Here is a 27,272-nt window from a genome sequence, read left to right on the forward strand (position 1 = left end):
CACTTAAAGGATTCACAGATGTGAGAGAGAATTATAAGCCCAAACTCTTTAGATAGCACCTGATATCATTGTGTTCCAAGAGACATTTGGTCAATTCATTTACACCTCAATAATAATAATAATAATAATAACAACAATAATAATAATGATAATAATAATAATAACAATAATAATAATAATAATAATACTAAGTTTGTATGTTAGTGCAAGCCCCAGTCTGTTGGCATAAAGAAGAATGAATGAATCTATGTGAAACAATGATGCACATATGCTGTGAGTTGTGTTCACACTATGGCAGCCTAGTGTGTGAACCATTTCAACACCCTAGTTATGCCACGGGAAGTTGAAGATAAAAAAAAGTGTGGCCTCCCTTTGGTGTTGAAAAAGTGGTCGTTTTTTTAATCAAGCAGTTAAACAAGAATTACCTGAATTTCCTGTTGCAATAGCAAAAAAAAAAAACACATAAAGGGAAGTTCCACAAACGTGCTGTGAGATATTTTAATCATTTTTAACAATTGCTTATTATGATGTTCTAGTTTTGAGTCTTTAAAGGTACAGTGTGTAAACTTTAGCAAGACTTTATGGTGATATCAGCTCCTGATATAAATATATGAATAAATGAAAAACAACACTTTCACAATTTCACCAAACCTTTACTCACTGCACACTGCAGTGTAATTGAACACAACTTTATTTGACAATATTTTCATGTATCAGTTTTTTAAAAAAAAGCAGGAAATATAATTTACTTTTCAAAGATGCATCAAATAATCAATTGATTAATTGATTGCTGTCGTGTGTTTTATCAGGTCAATGAAAATGATGATGTTTTTTTTAAAAATGTATTAAGTATGTAAACATACCACGTGCAAATAAAATGACTTTTAAATACATGATACCATTAAGCAATGGGATAAACTGAATAGTCTTGAAACTGCCTGCATTGGAAACTGAGGGTAAACTGCCACCATGTGGCTCAGTGCAGCATTGCAACAGCAGGGTCACAGTCACAGCGACAAGGTTAAAGCAAACAGAGATAATGTAAAGATATTAATACATATAACAAGAAAAGGGAAAAGTAAAGGCAGTTCAATTTGACCTTTATTTATTTATAAATGAAATAATTTAACTCTGTCAATGTAGAATATATCATGATTCAAATGGTTTACTGACCAGTTATTAAGTCCCAGCCTTTAATACATTCACCTTCCTTTGATCTATAAGCGGGTTACCACGGCAACCATGGCAGTGGCAGTTTGTATAAGGGTGTGGTCTACAGTTGCTATATGAACGTTTTTACTATACTCTGACTATTGGTGGCCTCTTTCTAGTGCCATGCAACGGCCATTGCGGTTGCTCCACATCCTGACATGCATGTGTGTGTGTGTGTGTGTGTGGGGGGGGATGCAGAGAAACAATTGCCTGTAACAACTAGAACAGGAAGTGGACGCACGAGCAGGACACTCATACACAGGACAGAGGTCAAACACTGGAGACTTCCTCTTCTTCTTTCAGCTTCTCCCATTAGGGGGTCACCACAGCAGATCATCTGCCTCCATCTTGTCCTCATGTCCTCCTTCACAACGTCTGTCCGCTCCATCTTCAACATCCTTTGTCCAATATATTCACTGTCCCTCCTCTGCATAGGACCAAACTATCTCAACCTTGACTCTCTTACTTTATCTCCTGTCTCCACGCCATACATCATAGCAGCTCTCATTACCGTCTTGCAGACCTTCGCTTTCATCTTTGCTGCTCATCAGCCCTGACACTGTGTTTGACTTTAGAGACTAAACAGGAAACAATGCTGGAACGCCATCAAAAGAACAATTAGACAAACAGGCAGAGACAGGTGAATGTGATGTGGACGGGACATATGAAGCAACTGGTGGGTGTGGAATCTTGACACAAAGTAAACAGTTCTGTTAGATATTAAAATAGAGCAGGAAATGGCACAGAATGAATGGTACGGCCAACAATAACAGCTTTATTATGGTAGTTTTATAGAAACATGTACTTTGCTCATGAAAACTGTCATCACACTCAACTGAAACAATTGCTGTGAGATCAAGCAGATACAAACACAAGGGTTTTCATTTGTGGTAAAACAAAAGAACCAAGACCTAACTTAAATATTTACTTTGACTCCAATAACTTTGTAACATAACAAATCAATGTCAATGCTGATGCTTTTTATCTTTTCAGCTATTTGAGTTCCACTCAAATGAATGGGGGGGATCTTGAAATCCTGTAAAACGTGCTTGAATTGAAGAGACTTCATTCATTTTCAACTATTCACTTTGCATACATTTGTTCTATTTTTCAGCTTGAACTGTCTCATTCACACGTGGCTGACGTTGTGTGTTAGTTTAGGTTAGTTTGTGTCTATAAGGGAAATAAGAGCAGCAGTGATGCACCATAAAAACCTAAAGAAGAATACACCCAGAATATTTCTACCCACTGTAATGTATGCCAGTGAAACAGTGTAACAGTGAAAGTGTACTGTCAAATTGACCAAAAAGCTGGATGCCTTCCACCAGAGAAACCTGAGGAAGATCTAGACAGTGAGGTGGCAGGAACACATAACCAACGAAGAAATCCTGAGAAGGGCAAAACCTCTGAGTGACATCATCACAGAGAAAAGAATGCAACTGAAAAAAACATCCACTGGAAGAAGTAAAGACAGTAGCTGCAGAGATGGAAACTTGCTGCCTGATGTGCCAAAGGCACAGGAGGAACTGAGGTCTAAAGGATTAGGATGGTTTGGCTGATTAAGTGCTAAACCAGCAGTCTCGGTTTGAGGGGCAGGAAGAACTGTGATTCAGGACTTCAGACTGTGGAGGGCAGCATTTAATCTCTCTGGTTACAGCCTGCCACATGACTTCTCCTTCAAGTGTGCAGGAGGATACAGCCTTGACTATTGAGACAGTGTGCAGCTCTCCTTCTGCTCCTGTCACTACTGCTAAGACAAAGAAAGGTTGAGTAGTCAACTCACCTGATGATGCTCCTGCAGAACCAGCTCTGTTCAGTATCTCTCTCCTGCTGCTGACAGGAGGCAGAGCAGAGCAGAGCAGGATTAGAAATGAGCATATTCGAGGGACAGCTCAGGTTGAACAGTTTAGAGATGAAATTCTTTGAATTCAATTGTATTTGTATAGCACTGATTTATAACACACCTTATCTCAAGACACTTTACATGGTGAGGTCAAGCAACAACTTACAATTATAACAATTATAGAGAAACCCAAAAGGACTTGACAACAGTGGAGAGAAAAAAAACTCTGACAGAACCAGACTCAGTGTACGAACACGGAGAGAGGAGGGAAAGGAGGGGGGAAGCCCAAAGTAGAAGAATCCTGAACACTGCTCATGATGATGTCATCAACATTGCAGGTAAGATCAAAGTACTATGTGTGAACAGAGGAAGAACATTAGTTAGGTTTAACACTCAATAAATCGTGTAAATCATTAGCTATGACACAGTCATGTCACAGAAGACGTACAGTAAGATATGGGCAAATGCCCAGAGCGAGCTGAGTCTCCTGGTAGCTGAGGAGCTGCCTGACAAACCCCCCGGTCCAGTATCGGACCGGGAGGCCTTCTTCGAGCATGTCGCCACACTTTACGTGCGCTACATCCAAATTCTCCGACAGTTGGAGATGGTCTACGACCAGTTGATTCACCCTCAGAAAAGAGAAGTTGTTCGTGGAGTTCTGGATGGTGTGATGGGGAGAGTGTTGGAGCTGAAGAGGGAAATGGTGGACACGCAATTGTCAGAGTTCCACAACATGGATGAGATTCTACACAATTTAAAGCTCAGACCTGTAGACCTTGACATTCCTATCCCTCACTATTTCATCACTGAGCACAGCCAGGAACGAACTGACATCCTTAAAGACATTGCAATGTCCAAGGCCATTACGATCATTCAGGCGGCAGAGAGGGCCCGTCAAGGACGCCTGGCGGCGAAGTTGAAAGTGAGCAAGACTATGGAGAGTGACGAGGAAACATATTCAGAAAAAGAGGTTTCTGCAGCCCTCTGCATTCAGAAGGTGTGGAGGGGCTACATACAGTGGAGGACTTTCAAGACTGCAAAGGAATCAACGACGAGTGTTCAGGATGCGAAAATGCATTTGCATGAAATAATTGCCCAAACTAATGAAGCTTGCACACGGATTAAACAGCAGGAGCATGAAGAAGATTACCAAGAGTCCATAGCAGCAATCACAAAAGAACTACAAGATAAAGGTCCTGACATGAGCAACTCAATGAAAGACCAAATCCGCCAGTGGTTCTTAAACTGCCGTTATTCTACTGGCTCATTTCCAGATTATCCTGATGAAGAGGATGGAGGAGGAGCTCTCCTTTTAGCAGACAAGGACCCTGTGCAGTTAATGAACGAAATAGCTGCAGTTAAGGAGGCAAAGAAAAATGACAACTCAAAAGAGAAAGGAGATAAAAAGGGGAAAGGGAAGGAAAAGAAGACCAAGGGGAATCAGGAGGAAGAGCTGGAGATGCAACCCTCAGCTTTTCTGTCAGACTTGCAAGAGGGAAACAAAATCTATGAAGATGTTTGGCAGACCTGTGATGAGTCCAACAACTTCTACCAGAGACATGTGGTGCAGCTGATCAAGGAAGAAAAGAGTAAAGTTATAGATGCGGAGATCCAAGTACAAGTTGATGAGGAAATGAGAGAAGAGCTGGCTCAACTGAAACTAAATGTGGATAACATCAAGGATAAGACCAAAAAAGGAAAAGGCAAGAAAAATAAAGGCGATAAAGGAAAGAAGGGGAAAACCGTGAATGATCCGACAGAGGATAGGACTCTTGAGTCTCTGTGTCAAGAGCTGGTGGAACAGAACTTGTTGAAAATGTCATATAATGTCAGCTTTCAGGATTACTTTGGCAATTATAGCTACCTCGGCACAATTCTGAAGAAATATGACATTGAAGCCACACCATCTTTGTTAGATGTACGGCATGTGTTAACTCTATATGCAGTTTTACCATTGGGCTCTCAGGTGGTTCATGAAAAAGCTCCTCTGATAAATTCAATCTTACTGGTAGGGCCAGCTGGAATAGGAAAAAAGATGTTGGTCCATGCAATATGTTGCAGGACAGGAGCCACCTTCTTTGATCTGTCACCTATGAACACAGCAGGAAAGTACCCAGGCGACGAAGGCCTCAACATGATGCTTCACATGGTCTTTAAGGTTGCACGACTGCTGCAGCCATCAGTGATATGGATCGGAGATGCAGAGAAAATGTTCTACAAGAAAGTTCCCAAGGAAGAAGAAGAGTTCCTCCCTAAACGGTTGGCGGCAGCTCTGCCCAAGCAGCTTAAGATGATCAAAGGGGAAGATCGTGTTCTGATCATAGGAACAACTGTAGACCCTACATGTGCTAATATTAAGACATTGTGTAAAACGTACGGCAAAATCATTGTCATCCCAAGACCTGACTATGGTTCGAGATTCATTTTGTGGAAGCAACTGATCAAAAAGCAGGGAGGTGAGATCACTAAGACCTTGGATATCAGCTCTCTCGCCAAATTTTCTGACGGCTACACTCCAGGTGACATGATTCAGGTGATCAAGCATGTTGTCACCAAGCAGCGCATCCGGTGGCAAGGATTCAGACCGCTGGTTACTGCTGAGTTTGTTAGGCACTTCAAAAAGATGGATCCAGTATATAAGAAAAAGGAAGAGGCCCTGAAAAAGTGGTATGCAAAGACCCCTCTGGGGAAAAAGAATGTTGCTTTACAAAAGAAACTCGTTCAAAATGACTAAAGCTGCGTTTCAACCTCCCAAATGTCACAAAAACATCTTTGAATTTAAGCTGCAAGCTACATTGAATGTACCCCTGCACCCCTGTGCATGTCGGCGCTTCCAAGCCTCTAGAATGTCCTAGAGTTCTGGACGTAGCTCCCATTGCTTCTCTTCACACTGTCAACTACAACCACTCTGTCATGGAAGAAGGACCATGGATGTTGTGCAGGAGGACATGAGGACAGATGGTGTAACACAAGAGGACACAAAGGAGAGGACAAGATTGAGGCAGATGATCCACTGTGGTGACTCGCCCCTAAAGAAAAGGTTACAGTACCACTAAAGCTCTAATGAAACGTGAAGTTTGGGACAGGTTGGACATGTCTTGTACCTCTCAGTCCATAACTGGAGCACGCAACAATGCGATCGCTCTTAACCTCTGGTTTGGGCACCGCAGGGTGTGGAGGAGAGTCAGTGGGTTGTGGTCTGTATATACCACCAATGAGGTCACTCCAGACTCAACATAGATGGTAAAATATTAAATATTGCAGGGCCCACATAAAATGAAGCACTCTGACCCACTGCATGTGAGAATACCAATAATCACTGTAGACCACCAAATCATCTAAATAAACAGCCATCACACGATTCATCAGACGTTGGAAGGAGGTGGAAAAGAGCCCAGATGGACAAAGGTACCTGTTAGAAAGCAACTGTGTTTTATCACAGGCCGAACTAGAGGACAAAGGAACGGCAATGGTGTCATGGTTTATCATATAGTCAATCTCGGTATCTAAATATTGAAACACCAAGTAATTCAGGATGAACCTCGTACTCTCCTGCACAACTTTCCTTGCAGCCAAGAGCAACCTCCAAGTCCCTGATTGTGTCTGCAATTTCAAAACGTGAGCCATTAGATGAGAAGTAAAAGTTAGAACCCTGATCAGACTGAATGATTCTGGGAATGCCAAACAAATAAATTGTGTCAGGGCCTTCTACGGACCTGCGGTTATTGCTCTCAACGGATGACGCTGCTGGGTATCTAATACTTTGACACATGACAGTCGACAAATACTGACTGCCAGACTGTGCAGGAGGAAACGGCCGCACACAGTCAATAATGAGGGATTCAAATGGCTGACTGGTGGCTGCAGTGGAGCTGGTTTGATGACCTGATTAGGTTTACTACTTTACTTTAAGAGGTGGACTAAGACACCAACTATCAGACACCTACAATGCTGTCTAAGCTCTCTTCCCAGAAGGATCAACAAGCACACACAACAACAGTGAAGTCCAGCAGCCACACAATAGCAGACTTTTTCACACCTTGTCTCATGTGAAACCGAAGCACCTGAAACTGGGAGAGGTGAACGATCTGCATTGTTCAACTTAATGACACTCTAGACAGGTATCAGCCTCAGAGGTCAAATATCTGTTCTTTCCCCACCAGCTAGTCAGAACTAGTCAGTGTTGACTGAAATCTGAAATCACATATTCAGAAATCTGAATATTTTTGTACACTACTTTGAAATTTTGTTATTTAATCTTTTTTAAATTACCTAACTTTGTACCCATTGGAATGAACGTGCACACACACACCTCCACTCTCTGCCTTTGTTCTGGGTTACCATGGTAATATGGTAGGAATTGTGTTGGCCTTTGATCGGTGGCAGATCGTGCAGCATTCCATTTGTAGTCCGAACTCGGAGTTTCTGAGGAATGCCCCCCCCCCCCCCCCCCCCCCCCAAACTCAGATTTTCAACTCTGGAAACTTGGAACAAACTCATGAACCCTGAGTTAGGATTCCAAGGTGCCTGCCACCACACAAACACTGCTACGTTTACCATTAATATCACTTCTGAGTTGAAATATGACTCACTCTATCACCGAACTACAGTTTTTTTTGTATTTTTTTTAAAAATAAGAATAGGAATCCTTCCCCACTCAGTTGAAGTTGATAGATTGCACATCACAATAATACAAATAATCAATCAATCATGTTTCTGTACAACCATAATTAAGTATCCTTGAGAGATGGACCATATGCAGTTCAATTTGACTTTTATTTATTAATGAGAGAAAGAGTTTAAGCAGCAAGATCTGAAGAATAACCAGGGCAAGGCACTGTTTATCATTTTACAGTATTGATCATGTTTCAGTCCTTTTGTTTACAGACCAGTTATTGAGTAACAGCCTTTAATACATTTCTTTTTCACAAACTGACTTCACTTGAAATGACACTGGAACCCTTACAGGTGGGCTGTCAACACCTGGTGTTTCACGTAGATCATTCAGTGCAGCGGCATACACGCTGTCAAAGCTGCAGTTTTTCTGTTTTTGCTGCAGAAACAAGAACTAACACGTCACAATGGACTAAAACACTGCATCCTGGTACAAATGACAAATGTTACTTCAATTAAAAGATCAAAATAAAACAAAAAGAGATATGGATCATTCAAATACATTATTTTAAACCTCCAAATAAATCTTTCACTTCTAAACACTTGCGTGAACAAGTAAACTGTTTACATGGCTGAATACCAATGTTAATGGCACATGTAGTTGCAGAATGTTTTGGTTCCTCTTCATACAAACACACCATAAACATCTGGGCCTTCATTCTTTCTGTCACAGGCTTTTAGGTGTTACATTAGCTTACAACCACAGCAGTCAACTATTCATTTATCTAACAACAAAATACTCTATTTCAAAATGCACTTCATTTTTACGTCTAGTCTTTTGATACAAAAATATCCTCATCAGTGTCATTTTTGCACGTTGTATAATTTTATCATCTCCCAAAAAAAAAAATCCCAATTACAAAATACACAAATGTTACTGAATACATACAGTATATCAAAATGAACATTGGAAATGATTGCCCTTCTAGGACCGTATGTGGTGTGAGGCGTCTCTGCTTCTCCATTGCTCCAGCCATTCATGATTTTTTTTTTTGATTTTATTTTTAGGAAGATTTTGTGAAGGAAAAGAAAAACACGGTGCAACATTCAACCTCACATGATGCCAGGAAACAAATATTAGCCTTGTTAATATGATGATTGAAACATTGTAAATGCTTTCACTCCAAAATTAGAAAAAAAATATCACCCAGGTGAAGCTATTAAAACAGGTGATTAATTAACACCATTCCCATTGTGGTTGGGCTGTCATGTTGTATTTGTATTTATTTTTAACCCTGTGTTACCTGTGTGTGAATTTAGACGTCACAGACGAGAATAAAACAAACCAAGAAACGTTTTAATTGTCACTGATAATGTTATGGAGATTTCTATATTGCATCTTTTACTTCGGTCTCTCTTGAAATCCATGTTCCAATGAATGAATTATATAATACTGAGCACTGTTACAAGTTTTAAAACTAAGGATCACTAAAAAACCTAACCTTGCTAATTGCTAATGGACCATCACTGACAATACTAGAGCAGACAGAAAATATTAACGTGATGCCAATTAAAAGCCATGTGCATGCATGCTGATGAAAAACATGTTTCAACCCGAGAATTTATGGTTTGCTTGGTGTGGTTTTTTTTTTACCAGAGGTAATGTAAAATATGTCTGTCAAATATAATTTGACTCCTCCATTATGTTACATTTCTGTTTTCAATTCTGGGAAGATTTTGTTGGGTAAACAAAAACCACAGGAGAGAGCAGTTCAGCTACAACTTCTACTGGCTTATGTTAACTCAGAGAAGCCAACTTGACATGTGACAGTTACATTGTAATTGTCTAGTTGGATCATATCTGTAGACAGGAAGTAGATTGTGTTTTGCAGGTAAAATGTCAGATTTGTATTACGTACATTATAACAGAAATGCAACCTTCGGTTATAATGAAGCATTTTAGGGACTTAAACTGTGGATAGTACAAAGTTCATTACAAAATACAGTTTCAAAAAATTGTACATGGCAAATACACAAGGTGTAAAAGCTTTGGTTTCTATTTTTTTCTTCCCGCTCTAAAACACTTTTTAAATTTTCTTTCTATGCAAATTTTAATATAATAAGGAATTCAGTTTTTTGAGCCTCAACAGTAAAATTAACACTGAAAGAACTGATTTGAAGTTGTTCAGAAATGTAAGAAACAGACAAAAAAGACAAAAAAAAACAAACTAACAAATACTTAAATATCACACTGTGACTGGAGTGTAAATATTGTAATACTGTTAACAGCTGGCAGGTTGTGAATACAGTCAAAGTAAATTTGAAGAATATAATACTGCTTTATGAATGCTCCAACCAGACATCAGTCATATCATAATGTGCTGGCTAATGTAGAAACAGTGAATTTGTTATGCATATAAAACTAAGGGCAGCAGCAGCATCATGGGGGAATATTACTGTGTGAAAAAGTCAGCTTGCATCTATACAGCAGAAACATCAAACTGAAATTTGGATTTGTCTCTAAAGTCTTTAATCTGAAATTGTGATAGAAAAATGTAACAGCCGTAAGCATATTACGAAAATGCTACATAGCCCCCTTTGTGAGGAATTAACTATAAAATACAGTATGTCCCTTTTCAACCAGTGACTTGCCTAAATTAAACGTTAGAAACAATAACAAAAGGAATTTTCCAGATCCATGTTTGGTACATTGTGCTATGCCTGTGTCGCCGCGTCATGTCATGGATCTGATTTATTTGCACACAGAGAAAACAGCTTGGGTGAGGCAGGACTGCAGTCCAGGCAGAAAGGCCCAGCAGCTGTGTGGGCTTTTGCATCGGCCAGTGCAAACATCACATGCATTCAAACTCATCGATGCGCTGTTTGGTGTTTCCTGACCGGATCTGTCTGAGGGTCTTGTACTTGTCTCGCCCAGCTCGCATGTTCTCTGCGTGGATGATGTCATTCACTGTCTTCTTGTCCTCATCCCGAGCGTTTGCCAGCTCTGAGCTTAAAGCCTACAAATACAGACACCACACTGTTAGTACATCTCAAACCTTTGCCTACACGTGACAATCATTGCTACATGGTTCATTCACCTTTTCAAATTCAAGTCATTTTAAGGTGAATTTTAACCTTGCAGTGGTGGTAAATCATTATGAATACATACTATATACTGTATATATATACACACACACACATATATAATATATGTTTTTATGATTTGCTGACTTAGTTGCTTGCTGTTGGAGCTGTGTTGTGTTTGGTTGCTTGGCTCACACTGGATGCATCATGAGTGCATTGGGGCTCAAGTGTATGTGTTCACACTGGCTGCAAGTCTGCTGTTTCACTCACACCCAATATATTTATGACTTCATTTTATAAAGATACAATGTTATTCTGGTAAAATTACAGTGAGAGGAGTATGATGTAATCATACTAGTAGAATGTCAATATCACTACTATCAACAGATCTTTTCTGTCTATTTTTGCTGGGAACCACATGCTTCACGCAGCTGAAAAATAGACGGACATCTCACCTGTACAGAGTAACATGGGTGCTGAAATGTAAACGCAGCTGCAACACACACGCTACATATCCAGTGTAAACCAGGCCTTATGGGCAAACAAACCTTCTTCACAGGTTGTTCACATTGATAAAACTGGATATGCTGGACATGTGGTTCTGATCCATTGGAGCGTATGTGTGTTGTGAAGCTGGCGACAGACTGAAGGTAACATCGCATACTGTATGTATATGAGATACGAGCAACTTACGAGTAAATGTTTCTGCAGACGTTCGTTCTTCTCCGCCTCGGTCATGCGCTCCTCTTCACTGCGGTCCTTGTATGTGACGGCAGACGAGAACTCAGCGCTGGCTTCGGCACTGCTCTCATCATTCTCATCGTGCTCATTCTCAGCGTTGAGGGGCTCCTGAACGTGAGACGCCATCACTTTATTCTTAAGCTCGTCTTTGGTCTTCTCCAGGTCCTCCTGCACCAAAACAGCCTGAAGGAAAAAAAAAAAAAGACTATTGACTATTGACTATAGATATATATTTATAACACTGATCATATTGTTAAACAAATAAACAACAATTAGGGCAGAATAGAATGGAATTAAAAGATTAACCAAATAAAATACAGTTGTAGATACAGGGTCAGGATTGTAGAAGGTGCTAGAAAAACACAGCCAGTTAAGAGAGACTGAATATTTGCCAAGATGGAAACCAACACTTAGGACACATTCTTTTATGAGCCACATCATCATAATGGGTCAAAAGAGTTGAACAGGATTTCCTCCCCACAAAGTGAGCAGTCAACACCACAAACAGTATGAGTCACACTGCCCAAAACCATGAAGGGGGTGAGCTGGCACACAGGCTTTTTTCCAAAAAAGACATGAGCTACAAACTTTGCCCCTCCCCCCCCCCTAAAAAACACTCAACAGGACTCCAGGAATGTCTGTCCTCACTGTGTCACAGGGGAGGGGCTCTGGGATCAGCAAAAAATTAACACATGCTATTTCATTTGTATTCCTGTGGTAAATATATAAAATATTTTTTTGTCATTTTGAGTTTTCACATATCATTAATGCTTTTTCAAAAAACAAACTTTCTTTCAAGGTCATAACTCCAGTAAAAAAAAGTACAATAGCCAGGATTTTTCTGATATTATTGATAAATAATTCCAAAATAATAATTCATCATAATGTAAATCGGTAATTGGACAGAGACAAAGACACTTCTGTGCCTCCTCTGGGCTCTATTTACAGCCTCACAACTAATTCCCATTACAGGAGGCTTGAACGACTAACAGGGAAGTTCAAGAGAGTGGGTGCTCTTTTTTGCTGTTCCACAAATTACACCTGTTCTGCATACAGGTCCATTCTGTAGAATAACTGCTACTACAGCACCTATGCTGCAGAGAAACCGAAAAAAGTCTAAAAGTGCGTCGTAAAAATAAATGTTCAAACACATGTCAGCAGAGACTTACTACTGGTGGCAGAAGGCTCTCTGTACTGTAAAAACATAACTTGCAATCAAAGGAGGATGAACACTGATAGTAGTAACTCAAACCACACCTTGTTCTGCCACTGTATCGCCTCCTCTTCCTTCTTCTTTTTGGCGTCCTCCAGGAGGGAAATCTTTGAAGTCAGATCAGCCAGCTCTGTGGCCTAAGAGGACAACAAATGAACGAGTGCCTTCAAATTGACGTCTGAAGCATCAGATCACATGAACATCTATTTCTTTGCAGCTTACTTTTGATATAATAATTTGTTTTGATAACTGACCAGGTGCTCTTGGTTCTTCATCTGGTTCTGTGACTGCTGCAGCAGTGCCATCTTGGCATCCTCAGCACTCTTCAGGTCAGCCTCCAGGCGTTCAGCATCCTCATGCGCTCTCTTCCTCTCTTGCTCCAACTCCAGAGCCTTTTGCGTTTGCTCCTCCAACTCTGTGGAGACATTCACACGCACACAAGCACACACATGCACAGAAGCAATAAAGTTCAGTGTCATAAGGGAAAACTTTGCTACCATTCATCATTGTATGACAAGCTTTTTCAAGAATAACTGATGAGTCACCCACCTTGTTGGGCTCTTCTGGTCTGTTCCTCAATCTGCTTTAATCTCTCCATCAACTCCTCCTTTTCCTTCTCAATCTTTTCCTTTTCTTTTTCTGCAACTTCTCTTTTCCTCTTCTCATTCTCCAGCAGGGCTCTAATGGAGATGAAGACAGAATACAGGATGCATTACACAGCTATCAGGAGGCTCGCTCCCGATTTGAGCAGATAATCACAAGTTTTTAAAAGAATACTCTAGTTTACACATCGCTGTGCAGCTGTCGCATATAACCATCTCACACATTAATTTTAGTCCTTGAATTTAAAGTGAGAGTGATTGTATGAGGTAGAGACAGATCAGCTGACCACGCCCCCTGTGCTGGGAACCAGACTAAGACATGGATGTACACTCTCACTGGCTGCCAGCAGGGACAAAAACTTGTTTAAACGATGTTTACTGCTTTATCTTCACTGTTAGACAGTCTTTTCTCAGTGGAAACACAAGTTTATCAACTGTAAGTAGCTCCCTGGGACACAGGAGCTGCAGGTCTATTGCTGGCCCGTTTGGTAAGTTTGTGTCAGTTAGTTAAACCTGAAAGAGGGATTTCAGTCACTGAAAATTATAAACTAACACATTTGAACTTTTTGATGGAGACACCAATGAAATAAAACCCATGATGTTTTCTCTGGACTTTGGGACAGGAAAGCAGCAGTTTACAAACCTCCGTTTCCAGTCAGAAAAGGTTGTCTTAGAGCAAGATACAGTGGCTAAAATATTCTTAAAATATCATATTTAGGTAGGCATAGGTTTTATAAGGTGAGCTCTTTGTTAAGTGGCTAAAATCAGTTTTTCTTGTGTTACTCCTGGCAGCAATGTTTTTAGTGAGTGTGAGCATCCATCTCTTTAACTTTCTGTAGTTGTTGCACAGTAAAAAAACAGTGAGTGATGTCATTTTAAACAGGTCAATTTGCTGCACCAGTTGCAGGTTGTAAGTTACTTCCTGAAAAGTGAACATGACACATAATAGAATAGAATAGAATAGAAATACTTTATTCATCCCCAAGGGGAAATTGTTTGTGATGTGTGATAACAGCTAGCTGTCAAACATCTGCACTTGTGACTCTCACCTCTCCATCTTCTTGTGATTCTTCTCCTCCCGAGCCTGAGCCTTCATCTGCTGCACTTCGATGGTGTCAGGTTTGCGGCGACGCATGTACAGCTCATGGTTGCCCATGCACAGAGCCAGAATTCGCTTGTTGATGCGCAGTCTTGGAGCATAAAATACAAAGTCCTAAAACAGCAACATGATATATATTTTTTAAATCAGAATTCATAGCACTCACATTAAATACACATTTCTGTAACTGTAACTGTATTAAAGTTTAACATACTGGGGCTTTCTTGTCAATTGGTTTAATAACAAACTTCTTGTCATTGAAGGAAATGTTCCTTATTTCACTCCAAGGAAATCCAATTTTAGGCGTCATTCTGTTGAAGTAAGTGCAAAACAAAAAAACTGTCAGTTGCTTTATACTAGACAGGAACTGCCGATCATAACGTACACCAACACTGTTGTGAATTACTCACTTGTCATTCTGTTCATAAATGTTAAGACCCAGTGCATCTACTCCCAACCACAGCTCTGTGCCTTTTTTATTCTTGATGTTGAAGTAGTTGACTCCATACATCTCGAGGTCTTGAGCAATCTTCAGATACTCCATCATGGATTCCTCTCTGTGGATAGAAATGAAATGTCTTCAACTGGTGCTGGCTGACCATGATCACTACAGGGTTAATGAGCTTTAGGTAACATTGATGTGAAATGTAGAGCAGCACAGCTGAAATAAAAATTGCCTTGGCAAGAACAATACAATAAAAGTTCAAGCTTCACATTCTTAAGGTAGTAGTTCGATTGTGACCCAGAGTTTGCTGAAAGCTCCAATGCTGAAGAAAAAGAGTAAGGCAGACATGCAAAAATATGCCAGTCTCTCAAATTCACATATTTCAGTATTGACTGAGCAAGGGAACAAAGCTTTCTCCTGTGTGTGTTCCCTCATGCAGGTACTGTAAGTCACCATTTTTGTGGTAGTAGGTTACAGTGACTAGAGGTACAAGTGTTTTTGTTATTCATATCTTAATTATTTTTGGACAACCATTGTGACAATAATCAGAAATAACAGAATAAAGGATGCTTCAACAAGCCAATGTTTTTCATATACTGCAAGACCAGTATATGAAAAACGGAACACATGCACAGGCCTAACCTGAATACACTTAGACACGCTGCTTGACTAAAGTGGATGTGTATCACTTCAGATGACGCAACGATGCTATGTGAAGGAGACACATTCAGTGAAATCTCGCGGTGATCACTTGAGCGAGTGCACACACACACAGACTCAGCTACACATCTCTCTCGCTGGAGCACTCATTCATGCCCATGCACAAAAAATACCATTGTATACCATGAAAAATACAGTGATATGAATGTTTGGCCATACTGCCCAGCACTGCAGTTATGATGAATTGTTCACTTCTGGTACAAGTGTATACATGTGTGTTTGTACCTCATCATGCCCTTGTGCTCCTCGTGCCACACTTGAATCCTCTCCTCCCACTGATCCTTGTTGAGTTTGTGCTGGTCCAAGACTCTGAGAACACACGACATCCAAGCATCAGAAGTCATGCAGAGAAACATCATGTCACACAAACACAGTCACAGAAAGGTCACATCTATGTCAGGCGGAGGTGGTGACGCCTGTTATACCTTTGAGGGAGCAGTTGTTCATTGGACAGATAGCCTGGTACGTGGACTTCCTTATTGTAGTCAGCGTACTTGGCCTGGACTGCATAGGAGGCCAGGAGGACTGCTGTCTCTGGAGGGCAGTAAATGTCATCATTTAAGATTCCCTCCTTCACCTGCAGGAAGAACAGCCGCTGTGTGGCATCCTGGATTAACTCCTCAGACACATCCTCAGGGAAGAATTTGGCACGGAACTTAAACAGCAGCGGACTTTCCTTCCTCACATCCTGGGCTGTCACCTAGAATAAAAAGTGAAGGGTTAAGGTAAATCTCTAAAAATAGACATACACATAATTGTTCAGTCTTGACAAATGGGGGGAGAGTGAAAAGCAAAGAGCTGTTAGTCAAAATACTGAAGAGCTCACCTTCTTATTGAGCTTGAGCCATGTAGAAAACCCCTTTGTGTCCTGGTATTGGAGTCCAAAGTACCAAACCTCCCGCAGCCCGATGGTCTTCACGACCTAAAATATGAAAGCAGAACTATTATTAATGTGTCCTTTCACTTCAACATTATTACTCTAGTCTCCTAAAAATGTGGGACACAAACTTTGTTAGATAGATGGATACAGTCTCAAACTGTGACAGAAATTTTCTTTTGCCACAGCTACAACAATAAAATAGGAAACAAAAGGAAAATCAATATATGACCCCCAAGTGAGTAAATGGTCTGTATTTATACAGACTTGATAGTCTAGACTTGATAACCACTCAAAGCTACTACAGAAAACCTACAAAATAATTTTACTTTAAAATGTCTATAAAACACCCTGTAATTCACAGCCTTGTGGTTAAGAAAAGTTTTACCATTATAGAGTGGAACAATAACATCTTCAGTAAGATCATTAAAATCCATGAGGTGCATAAATTACTTTAAATACATCACTAGGACTATATGCTGGCAAAGCAGACAGCATTTTCAAGTCACTTAACATTAAATATTAAAGATTATCCCCACTCGTGGCTATCCAGAATGGATAATGGAAAATGGAATCAACTTATTGTGGGTGCTTTCTTAATTAAATAAATAAATAAATAAAAATAAAAATACAATAAAAAAACATACATCACACGTCACATCCCTACTATCAAAATTTATTTTTACATCCACAGCTATCTTCTCCGTACGTTATTACACTGCTTATTGCTTCCCGTAGTTTGAAAGCCAACACTGGTTACATCATGTTAGTTTCTCATACCTGATCAAAGAGCTGCTTCCCTGTAGTATTGGGCTGAATGGCAAACTCCAGTTCAGCATCCATTGTGGTGACTCTTACACTAATCTGAAAGACAACAAATAATGAGACATTTTTAGATACTGGAAGTAAAATACATCTCGTATATTAATTTGACTCCGAATGACTCTTCCATCTCAAAAAAACTGATTAATTTTACTTCTTCATTTATACATTTTATTTCCTGTTTTTAGCAGTTTTCTGAACACTCTCAACCCTCCTGTAACAAGTAATTTGTCTTATTTAAACTGGTGCATCACTGATTGTAATTAACAGTGTGTGAGGCGGGAAAAAAATGCCACTACTCCTCTTAACCATATGAGGTGTTTTTATCTCGGTTTTACCAAATCACACACAATTACAAAAAAACCTAAGTAAATAAAAATATACCAGAACATGTTACAACATTGATTTATTTAAAACATTTATTTTATTTTAAAATAACAAAGGTGAATGTCTGATGAAAATGTATATTTTTATATCAGTAGACTACTTGGAGAGTTATTGCGTTGCTTGGTTCCACATTGTATGTGATTAATGTGTCAATATGGCTTTGTCTCAGTATAGAACATAATCAGCAGGAAGTAACCACATCCTCTGGTGGCTGGGGCTTGAGAGGCACCGCTGCTAAACACAGACCTCTCTTGAGAGTCGCCTACATCCTGTCATGCATAGAGCAACCTGTGAACTTTCTGCTAAGCTATCTGCTGTGGGAGAATTTAACCAGAAAATGTTGAAGACAGGTTGCTTCCTTGTCAGGGTGTTAATACTCTATGCTAAAGCTGTTTTTACAGCCAGTGAGGCACTTCTTATTTAAGAAATTTGAACTGTTTATGTATCTGTTAAAAGGTTGAATCCATTTCTTTAACCTCAGCATTCCCTTTGATGAGGAGAATAAACAGATTATGTACTTAGTCAACTGAGTGTGTAGCAGTTCTCATTTTCTCAGCATAAAGAACATCAGCATGCATGTCTGATGGGAAACAACTGCACAGGCTGAGGCCCACGCCTGACCTGAACAACAATGGTATGCATTATCTTCCAGTTGTGGGGCTGATTAAAATTACGTTCTTTGCTATTCATGTCAGCAGGACCCAATTTACTGTTTAGGACACATGCCCCTCTGTCACTTCCTGTCATCACCAGCAGTTTAAGTTGGAGTGAATCCCATAATCAAGGCCTACATTGAAGAACGCAGATGTCTAGTGTTGTCTAGACAAACAACTCTTCTTTAAAACAAGTCCAACCTTGGATGAACTTTTTCCATTTATGCAGATAAGAGTTCAGTTCGCCACCACCCTGCTTATGTTTCAGCAGTTTCAGTTCCTGAATCAGACTGGTTTATCTTGCATTAAGGAACTATCCTCACATATGTTCTGCTTAGTTAGGGCGTGTCCCTTTTAACCAGAATGAAAAAAAAAACATAACTATTATTAGCAAATTGTCCAATACAGGGTCACATGTCTGTTTCCATGACTTTCACACCATTGTTATACATGGCATTTCCTCAATTTTGCAGCATACCTAAAGGGTTTCCACTCTTATCACTGTTTCCAAGAACAACTACTAGTTGCACATTTTTTATTTTCTCATATTGAACATTTATATAATCAGAAATAATACTAATTGAGATCAATAATTCTGCCTGTCTTGGCCCACATACTCAATACAAATATGTACGGAATAATAAAATATACAACAGTACAGAATCACACATTGAGCCTTTTATTAAATTAAATCAACAAAAGTGCATTAGGCAAAATGTCTACAGTCAAATAATTAAAAAATGTCCAATGAGACCATATTCATGGTTTTCGAACAATTGTTTGTTCCAGGAAGAAGGAGCCTGACAATAAGTAGTTGCCTCTTTGTGCACCTTTGTCCTGAGATCACCAAACCAAATGAAACTTTCACTTAATCCAACCAATACTACAGTGAATAGAATATTTTAGCTTAGACCAAATGGAGGAACTTCACAAACTGACTGATCCATACAACAGTGATGGCTCAGTGGTAACTCCTGATGGCTGTGCCTGCAGCATATGAATGGGTAGTGTATGGATGTGTGATTTAAGAAGCACTGTACAAAGAGGCACTGTATGAATGTGTGAGTGAATGGCTGTGAATGAGCCTGAAAACATGTTGTTTAAAGCAGCTTTAAGGGGTCTATCAAGACTAGAAATGCACTATATAAATATAGATCATTTACTGTCTTCCAAAAATGAACGTGATAACGCTGCAGAGAAGAAAACAATGCCAGAAGACACACAGTAAGAGTTGTGTGACCCCATTAACCCCATGGAGAGACAATTAAAAGCACTGACTATAATTTGTAGGAAGTGGTCAAGTTTGTTTTAAAATGACATGGCTATTTAATGGGAATATATTATAGGATGGAGAAGTGATCTGTAGCACACACCACTGGTTACCTTGCCAGGAAGAGGAAGTGAAACAATTTAAACTCAAATAAAAGCTGGTTTAAAAAATGCAGATCAGCGCACGTCATATCCTGTTAGGATGTTGGTAAAATGATTCACTGTGAACATTTATCATCTAACATTCAGTTAACTTTTCCAATCTTAAAACTAAGTGATGCGCGTGATCCAAGTCATGGCATCCATAACAGTCATTACAAGCATTGGCACAATATCACTATTTCACTATTTCATGCCCGCTACCAATATCACAAACTTGAGTGTCTATCAGATATCTGTCTGATACAGTCATTTTAAACTTATGAAGCTGTCAACAACACATTTGTGTCATTCAAGCTATTTCAAAGACATAATTCTCCAACTGTGTAACAAATATTCTTCTTCTGTGCATAGTGAAGCATAAGATATATAAGATTTTTGGATTGTATTGGATTTTAGATTTGTATTCGTACGATATCTGATTCAGTGATTTTGACCAATATCAGACCAAGTATTAGATCGTCTCATCCGAAACTACAAAGTCAGCAAATAAGGTTTTTAACAATGACCAGAGTAACAAGGCTCTCTCTCACATACACTAGGGGTGGGCAGTATACCGGTGTCATAGTCAGCACCGGTGTGACATTGCACCATGATATGGATTTTGCAATACCGTCAATACCGTGATAAATCAATTGAGCGCCAATAATCTCCTAATTCTTAATAACAATGCATTACATTTTCTTCAAACGTTCAGTGGTCTGAATATCTGTCCTTATATACTGTATATCTTGTTGCAATTAAAAAAGTAAAACATATTCGGTGGTAAAAGGGGAGTGGCCATTAAATTAGCGTAACGAGCACTTGCCAGAGCTGTACACGGAGGTACGGGTAATGAACGAAATTCGCCACCTTGACGCCTACTCGGCCACTACTGATTTATGGTCCAGCCGGACTACTGAGCCATACATTAGCCTCACCATCCACTTCATTGACAATGATTGGAAGTTGCGCAGCAGATGCCTCCACACCGCCTTCTTCCCCGAAGACCACACCGGAGCAATAATTGCGTTAGGCCTGAAGGACGCACTTTCTGACTGGTGCTTCAATGAAGCGCGTCTGATGTGCATGACAACTGACAGCGGTGCAAACATGGTGCACGCTCTGGAAATTAATAAATATACGAGACTCGCATGTTTTGGACACAGACTGCACAACGCTATTGGTAAGTTACACTATGTAAACCTAACATTTCATATTCAGAAAATTTGTCAAGTCCTTTTCTGTTTGTATTAAAAAAAGAAAACAAAAACAAATTTAAGGCCACCACATTAGTATTGTATTGTTCGTTGTTAGTATTGTTTAGCCGGGATTCTTCTGGGGACCGGATCAGAAAGGAAAAAAAACTACAAATATCAGATTAGAATATTATTAAAAAATATGTACGCCTCCCAAAACCTACCAAAAAAAGTAATACCGTGATATTATACCGTCACCGTTCAAAAGATGAAAAATACCGTGATATTAATTTTAGGTCATATCGCCCACCCCTAACACACACTTAACCTAAACACAATTTAAATCTTCTAACCCCCAGCTGCCATTAAGATAAACATAATCAGAATGAGCAAATAGCAATGTATTAATGAATCAATAACAAAAAATGACTTACTTTCAAAAGTTTGATTTTCCCACAACCTTCATAGATAAACAATTGGGTTGTGCATAAAACTCCTCAGAAGTTTTGCTTGTAGTTTGTCCACCACTTCTAACTGTACACTCTGTTAATCTCCTCTGCTATGTACTCAGCAGACTGATTTAATCCCCTGCTGGCATACCTCTGCCTCGGCTCTTTCCTTTGACCATTTCTCCATAGAGACACTGCTAAAAGGTCCCTAGAAATAGAAAACTACACATACATAATGGGCTAAAATGGTAAGTTATGTTCATTTATATATTCGAAAAATGTTTGTATTTGTATATTAGTGATAAAGTCTGCACTGAGTGGACTGTATGTGCCCCTACGTCTAGAACCAGCTGAACACATGGACATTTGCATTCATTTAAAACATAGCTACCACTAAATCTATACCATCTCATGTTTTCGAAAGATAATGTTCCCAAGAAGAAAGTTTTTTTTCTGACTGAACAATGAAGCTTGTGTCACTTTGTAAACTGCTCACTCCTTGCACCAAAGTCCATTGAGAAAATAGTGATTTTAAATCACAACACACAGGAGTTGTTGATCCACTGCTGCCTCCATCAGTAAGTTCAAATATGTAAATTAGTGACACTGGTGTTTGAAATTCTTTGTTCAGATTTATCTCAGTGACACAGACTTAGCAGATGAGGCAGCAATAGTCCAGCAGCTCCTGTGTCATTGTGAGATAAAAACTGAGATTTTCTCTATGGACTTCAATGTGTGAAATTATCCGACTCCAATTTTAGTTTCCTCTTGGAAAAGACCTCTTCCTCAACAATCACACTTCAAAATACTCAACAGCTGTGAATAATGAAAACCCTGGGTTTAACAACAAGCTGTCTGTCTGTTGTACTCATTTTTAAATGTTTTTTCTCTAAACACTAATTAGGAAATAAGTGAACAAACAACCAGTAATATTATAGTTTGATGAAATTATATTTTTTTGCAACATGGGTGGAGTCAACAAGAATATCGTTTTGTGTTTGTTTCAGGATTCAGGAGAAAGCTTCATTCTTTAAGCAAATTTGGCCCAAACGATTTTTGTCCACAAATCAAAATTATTAAGTTTGAATAATTACTTGTTGTAAAGAGCAGAGAAACCAGAAAATATTCAGTTGCTTCAGCTTAAAAATCAGAAAGCTAAATTGAATTATAAAAAAACACTCAAACCTAACTAAAATAATTTAGTAATCGATTGAGAATGGATTAGTTTGTGCAGCCCTAAAGCAAATAATAACCAGTAAGAAAAAAATCACAGTTTAAACAATCTAAACTATAGCTCCACTGAGATATAAAATGACTCCTCAGACACTGATAAGCACAGACATACAGCAGCTCATGAATGTGTTGCTGAGCAGTAATGTTATCTAAAGTGGAGCATGGCAGCTGAAGACCACGCTGAGGGGAACAGGGAGGAGAACAGCTAGACCGTGATGTTGAATTCCATATAAGGCTGCAGGCGAGGAAATGACCATAGAGAGGAACTGATGTAAGAGCAGAAACCTTGAGTCACTGACAACACTGACTTCCTTGAGAAATCCAAAGCACTGCCAAGAGGGAGTCTAGCAAAGGCAGAGCTTCTCAATAATTACTGCTTTTGTGAAATGTCAAGGCTTTTATATTTAACTCAAACACATAACAAATAAACTAGGGAACCAAACTAACAATTTTGGATTATTTGATGAATAAGTTTGATGAGCTTCCTTCATATATGCCAGTCCACATATACTGTACTGTATACTGTGACATAGTGCAGCAAGCTTTACTAAAGGAAACACATCACTGAGTGTTGCAATTCCAGCTTCACCAGGTGTATAGATTTTTGGAAGAAAACATATTTTAGGCTCATGTATTTTTGATTCAATGCATCTGCAAACAGGGAACAAAATACTGCATCTCATCACCATCTGGTTTACCACTAGTAGCACATCACATTAAATATAATCCTTACTGTCTCTTACATATCCCACAATCCTATTTTGTCATCGTTCATATACTCTTTTTATATTTAGATAAAATATTACTGCTTCCTTCTTCTGCTCTGTGCTCTACTTGATTCTCCCTTTTCTCCGCATACTCATGTCTCTGTAAAAGAACTGCACCTACAATGCAGAGTACCTGAGCTTGTGAACTGATCGTGACTGTCAAACCGCTTCCTTTGAAGTCCCTGCTGTCGCTGAAGCTCATTAAATGTATAGTTCCGTTTCAGTGGTGTATAGTTCAGTAGTTTTATGAGATACTGACAGTTTGACTTTGCTGCCACTAAAAACATGGCTTCCGGCAAGGACACAAAGAGAAACTGATTTTAGTCACTTTAAAAAAGGCTTACCTTATACTGTAGAATCATTGCCTGTTTAAATCTATGATATCTTAAAAATGTATGTATGTTTGCTGCTTTATCTTGCTATTAGACAGCCTTTTCAATCCCAGCTGCAAACTGCAAAGGTCCATAGATAAATCAGCGTTCAAGCTCACAGTGACACAGGAACATCTGGTTTACTGCATCTCCTTAGATAAGTTTGTGTCACTTAGATAAATCCATACAAAGGATTTCAAACACCGAAGTCAGATAATTAACACATACTTATTAATGGCTAAATAACTCCTGTGAGCTGAAGCTGAATTTTTTGTACAGACTTGGGTTTTCCTCACTCAATGTCTGAAGGAGGGTGCCAGTTGCTGTAAACTGCTGCCGACTGTAAAGCCCCTCGAGGCAAATTGTGTTTGTGATGTTGGATTATATAAATACAATTGACTTGACTTGACTTAGGTACAGGAGAATGAAAGCACAACCCTGAATTTCCAGTCAGAAAAGCCTGTCTAAACATAAGATCAATTGGCAAATTATAAAACATGTTTAAATATTGCATAATAGAAAAGATATTTTTTCTAGGGTCCCCACTCCCCACTGACAGCCATATTCTCAGTGAGAGCAAGCATTCTTGTCTCACAAGCCAACAGAGCGCTGACTCAGTGCCTCGTACAAACACATGCCAAAATAACTGAACTCTCCCCCAGTGTGTAAACTTAAGTGTAAAACAATTATACTTATATGTTCATGTATCCCCAGCTGATTGTATGAATTGTTGTTTTTCATTAAGCCAGCATGAGGCTTTTATATCAGGAGCAGGGTCTGCTCTATGGAGGACACCATAATAATTTTACAATAGACTACCATGTTTTTTACAATGGCACAATGGACAATTGAGTTTTAATGCCAACTGCATATGTTCTCCAACATGCTTGGAAGGGAAGGGTGAGGTGAGGGATATTCAGCTACAACATTACAACAAAAAAGTGGTAAATGTTACACTTCTACCCTGCTCTTGTTGAGGCTAACAGCGTATGAGATTTGGTGCAAAGGCTGGCACTAAGTGGAGGACTAAATATACTTATCAGTATCACAGTATATGTAACAACATCAATGCAGTTCAGACCACCTACTCTGATCAATAATGTATCACTGCTCAAATCTAGTTTAAGCACTATGGTATTTTCATTGCCTTGTTCTAAAGATTTTATTTAAAATTCTGAGCAACATTTAATGCTAATACCTACATATTAATATGTAGTTATTAACTTCCTCACTAGGAAAACATTTAGTGCTTAGCAGATCATGTTAATATAAAGTCAGTAAAACTATATTTGAGGATGCTGATATGATTAGAGGAATTCCTTTCAGGGAGGATGAGTGTATTAAGACTTTAAATGCCAGGATGCTCTAAGATTAGTCTGGTTGACGGCTGAAAAAAATGTGCGGGAAGTAGAGTAGGAGCAGAAACAATACTACAGGAAGAGACCAGGTACAACCCCAAGTTCAATTTGTTTTTCTGTTTGTGAAGTGCTTTTCATTCAGTCACACAGATGCAAGCAGCAGATACAAAGTCAAGCCATGATACACAGCAGTAACTGAATAGACACAGTATTTAATGTTAAAATGTATTTAAAGTATTAACTATTGCACACATTGTGGTCTTAATTGCCAGTGCAGGAGAGTTTGTGAAAGTAATGCAGGGTTCATAGCATTGAGCTAAGGAGAGTAGTTAAAGAGATGCATTCAAAGACCCTTGTACATTTAATAATTTCTGTAGGATCTACAGCATGTTGAGCTTAGAAGAGAAGCTTCAACTTGCTGCAACCTTCTGGTAATAGATGCACCACAAAATATGTTGTCATTTGAGTATAAATATATTAATAATATTGTTTTAATATATATGTTTACTAATTTTATTGGAATTCATGGAAATCAATGAGTAAAAATGTTGTTTGTGCTGCTGTGCCTGCTTGTCTAATTTGTTCAGAACTTGACCAGCACAGATCAGCTGTAGGGAAACAGCTTGAAACATAGATGCTTACTCAATGAAAACATGGCTGCCAATAGACACAAGGAAAAATGACTTAACAAAAGGTTGACCTAATACATTCTATGCCTGCTTGACTCTATGATATACAAGACTAATAAGTGTATTTTAAGATCATGTAATACAAATCATAAACAGTAGATATTTTATTTGAGAGTGTATTTACAGTGTATTGTCACTCTCCTTTGAGAAGCACAAATATCTCAAAAGAAAGGTTTTCATGAGTCCAGAGAAACAACCTGTGTGCAGCTTTATATACATATATATCTCCTATATTGGGATATAGACTAAAACTATCCAGATACTGTATATAAGCCATATTGCCAAGTCTTACAGATATACTCACTGGATCTATATATCTATGATATTTATGGATATTGTAAGACGTAAAAAAGTGTATTGAGGTGACATTTCTTTTCTCATATCTCCCAGCTCTAACTTCTATCAGTAGAAATAAGTGCATCCTGGTTTGTCAACTCCCTCTTTTGAATTGGCCTCCACTAGCTAGCAGCACAGCTAGCACTGGGTGACGGCTCCCCTCCCTGTTAAGACCTGAATGAAAGTGAGGAGGACTAGCATAGGCCCCACACACACACACACACACACGCAAGCGTACACGGCCCCACCTCACAAAATAAATGTGAGCTCGGGGTGTTCAGCAGCTGTTGAATTCGCAGTCGTGTTGTTTAGCAATGTAACACACTCACACCCTGAAGGCCTAAGTGAGTGAATGGCCTGATTTGAGGCGCTCATTTTAATGGACACACTGGCGGGAGCGCGCACGCGCACACACAACTAACGGAAAGTACCCCAGTGTGAGTGTGCGAGTTTGAAAGGATGTACGGATTTTACAACACCGTTATACGATGATGTGTAGCAACTAAGCGGGCCATATGTGTAACTATGAAGTTAACACTAAGTGACAGGGTTATACATTCATACAGAACAAACAGTTCGTATAAGACAGTTAATAAATGAAAATGTAAAAAATAATGCTCAGTCTTACCGTTTTCGGCATCTTTGCTTTCTTTTACGTCGCGTTTACGTTCGTGTTTGACTGTTTTTTTATGAACAATGTTGTTATAACGAAGTTATTAAATCAAACGACTGCTAAACAAGAGCAACAAAAAAAACTTTTTCCCATTAGAACAACGGCGCCAAACAAACGACTTCCTGTCTCGAGGAAGTGAAAGCTGCAGTTCGCTGAAGCACGGAGGGCTATCTGTAACCGTTTTACTCTTCAAAATGGCTTTTCCCCCCGCTTTGTTTCGCAGTAAAAAGAAAATGACTGGAGCTTGGTTTCCTGCTAACGGTACCAGACTGCAAAACCACACCCAGGCCGATGACAGGACAGTAGCCAGGAAGACAGAGAGAGAGAGAGACTGAGAGAGAAGAGAAGAGAGGAGAGGAGGGGGGAGGCTGAGAACAGCAGACTCCGCCCCTTCTGACGCTTCATCATCATCATGGCCGCTGCTTCACATACACTGAAAACGCTACCCATCATTTTAACCTTTTTTAAATTGTAACAT

At 39.3% G+C, this 27,272-nt stretch overlaps 2 protein-coding genes across 3 annotated transcripts; one reads left to right on the forward strand and one right to left on the reverse strand.

The window, feature by feature from the left end:
* Positions 1–3,114: 3,114 nt before the first annotated feature.
* LOC131458719 (dynein regulatory complex protein 11-like) lies at positions 3,115–6,347 on the forward strand. Its single transcript, XM_058627936.1, has one exon. The coding sequence runs from the start codon at positions 3,486–3,488 to the stop codon at positions 5,787–5,789; it is 2,304 nt and encodes a 767-aa protein (XP_058483919.1). The 5' UTR covers positions 3,115–3,485; the 3' UTR covers positions 5,790–6,347.
* Positions 6,348–7,812: 1,465 nt separating this feature from the next.
* Positions 7,813–27,126, reverse strand: msna (moesin a). Of its 2 annotated transcripts, XM_058627575.1 has the most exons (13): positions 26,750–27,126; positions 17,231–17,314; positions 16,400–16,495; positions 15,999–16,273; positions 15,799–15,882; positions 14,819–14,965; positions 14,623–14,719; positions 14,359–14,522; positions 13,257–13,387; positions 12,962–13,122; positions 12,752–12,844; positions 11,447–11,677; positions 7,813–10,686 (listed from the first exon to the last, which is right to left on the reverse strand). In XM_058627575.1, exons 1-13 carry the CDS (start codon positions 26,759–26,761, stop codon positions 10,522–10,524), a joined length of 1,740 nt encoding a protein of 579 aa, XP_058483558.1. In that variant the 5' UTR covers positions 26,762–27,126; the 3' UTR covers positions 7,813–10,521. The 2 variants fall into 2 exon arrangements, with proteins under 2 accessions (XP_058483558.1, XP_058483560.1); XM_058627577.1 differs by lacking the exons at positions 15,999–16,273; positions 16,400–16,495; positions 26,750–27,126 and having other exon boundaries at positions 17,231–17,289.
* Between the last annotated feature and the right edge of the window lie 146 nt (positions 27,127–27,272).

The sequence above is a fragment of the Solea solea genome, chromosome 4 (genome assembly GCF_958295425.1).
Source record: "Solea solea chromosome 4, fSolSol10.1, whole genome shotgun sequence".
Lineage (NCBI taxonomy): Eukaryota > Metazoa > Chordata > Actinopteri > Pleuronectiformes > Soleidae > Solea > Solea solea.

Bases quoted from the DNA above. Each gene is read 5' to 3' on its own strand.
- LOC131458719 (XM_058627936.1), top strand. From the start codon at position 3,486: ATGTCACAGAAGACGTACAGTAAGATATGGGCAAATGCCCAGAGCGAG.
- msna (XM_058627575.1), bottom strand. The intron at 14,966-15,798 runs GTACAAACACAC...TTCTATCCACAG, and splicing joins GAGCACAAGGGCATGATGAG to AGAGGAATCCATGATGGAGT. The intron at 13,388-14,358 runs GTGAGAGTCACA...CATCTCCATTAG, and splicing joins AATCACAAGAAGATGGAGAG to AGCCCTGCTGGAGAATGAGA.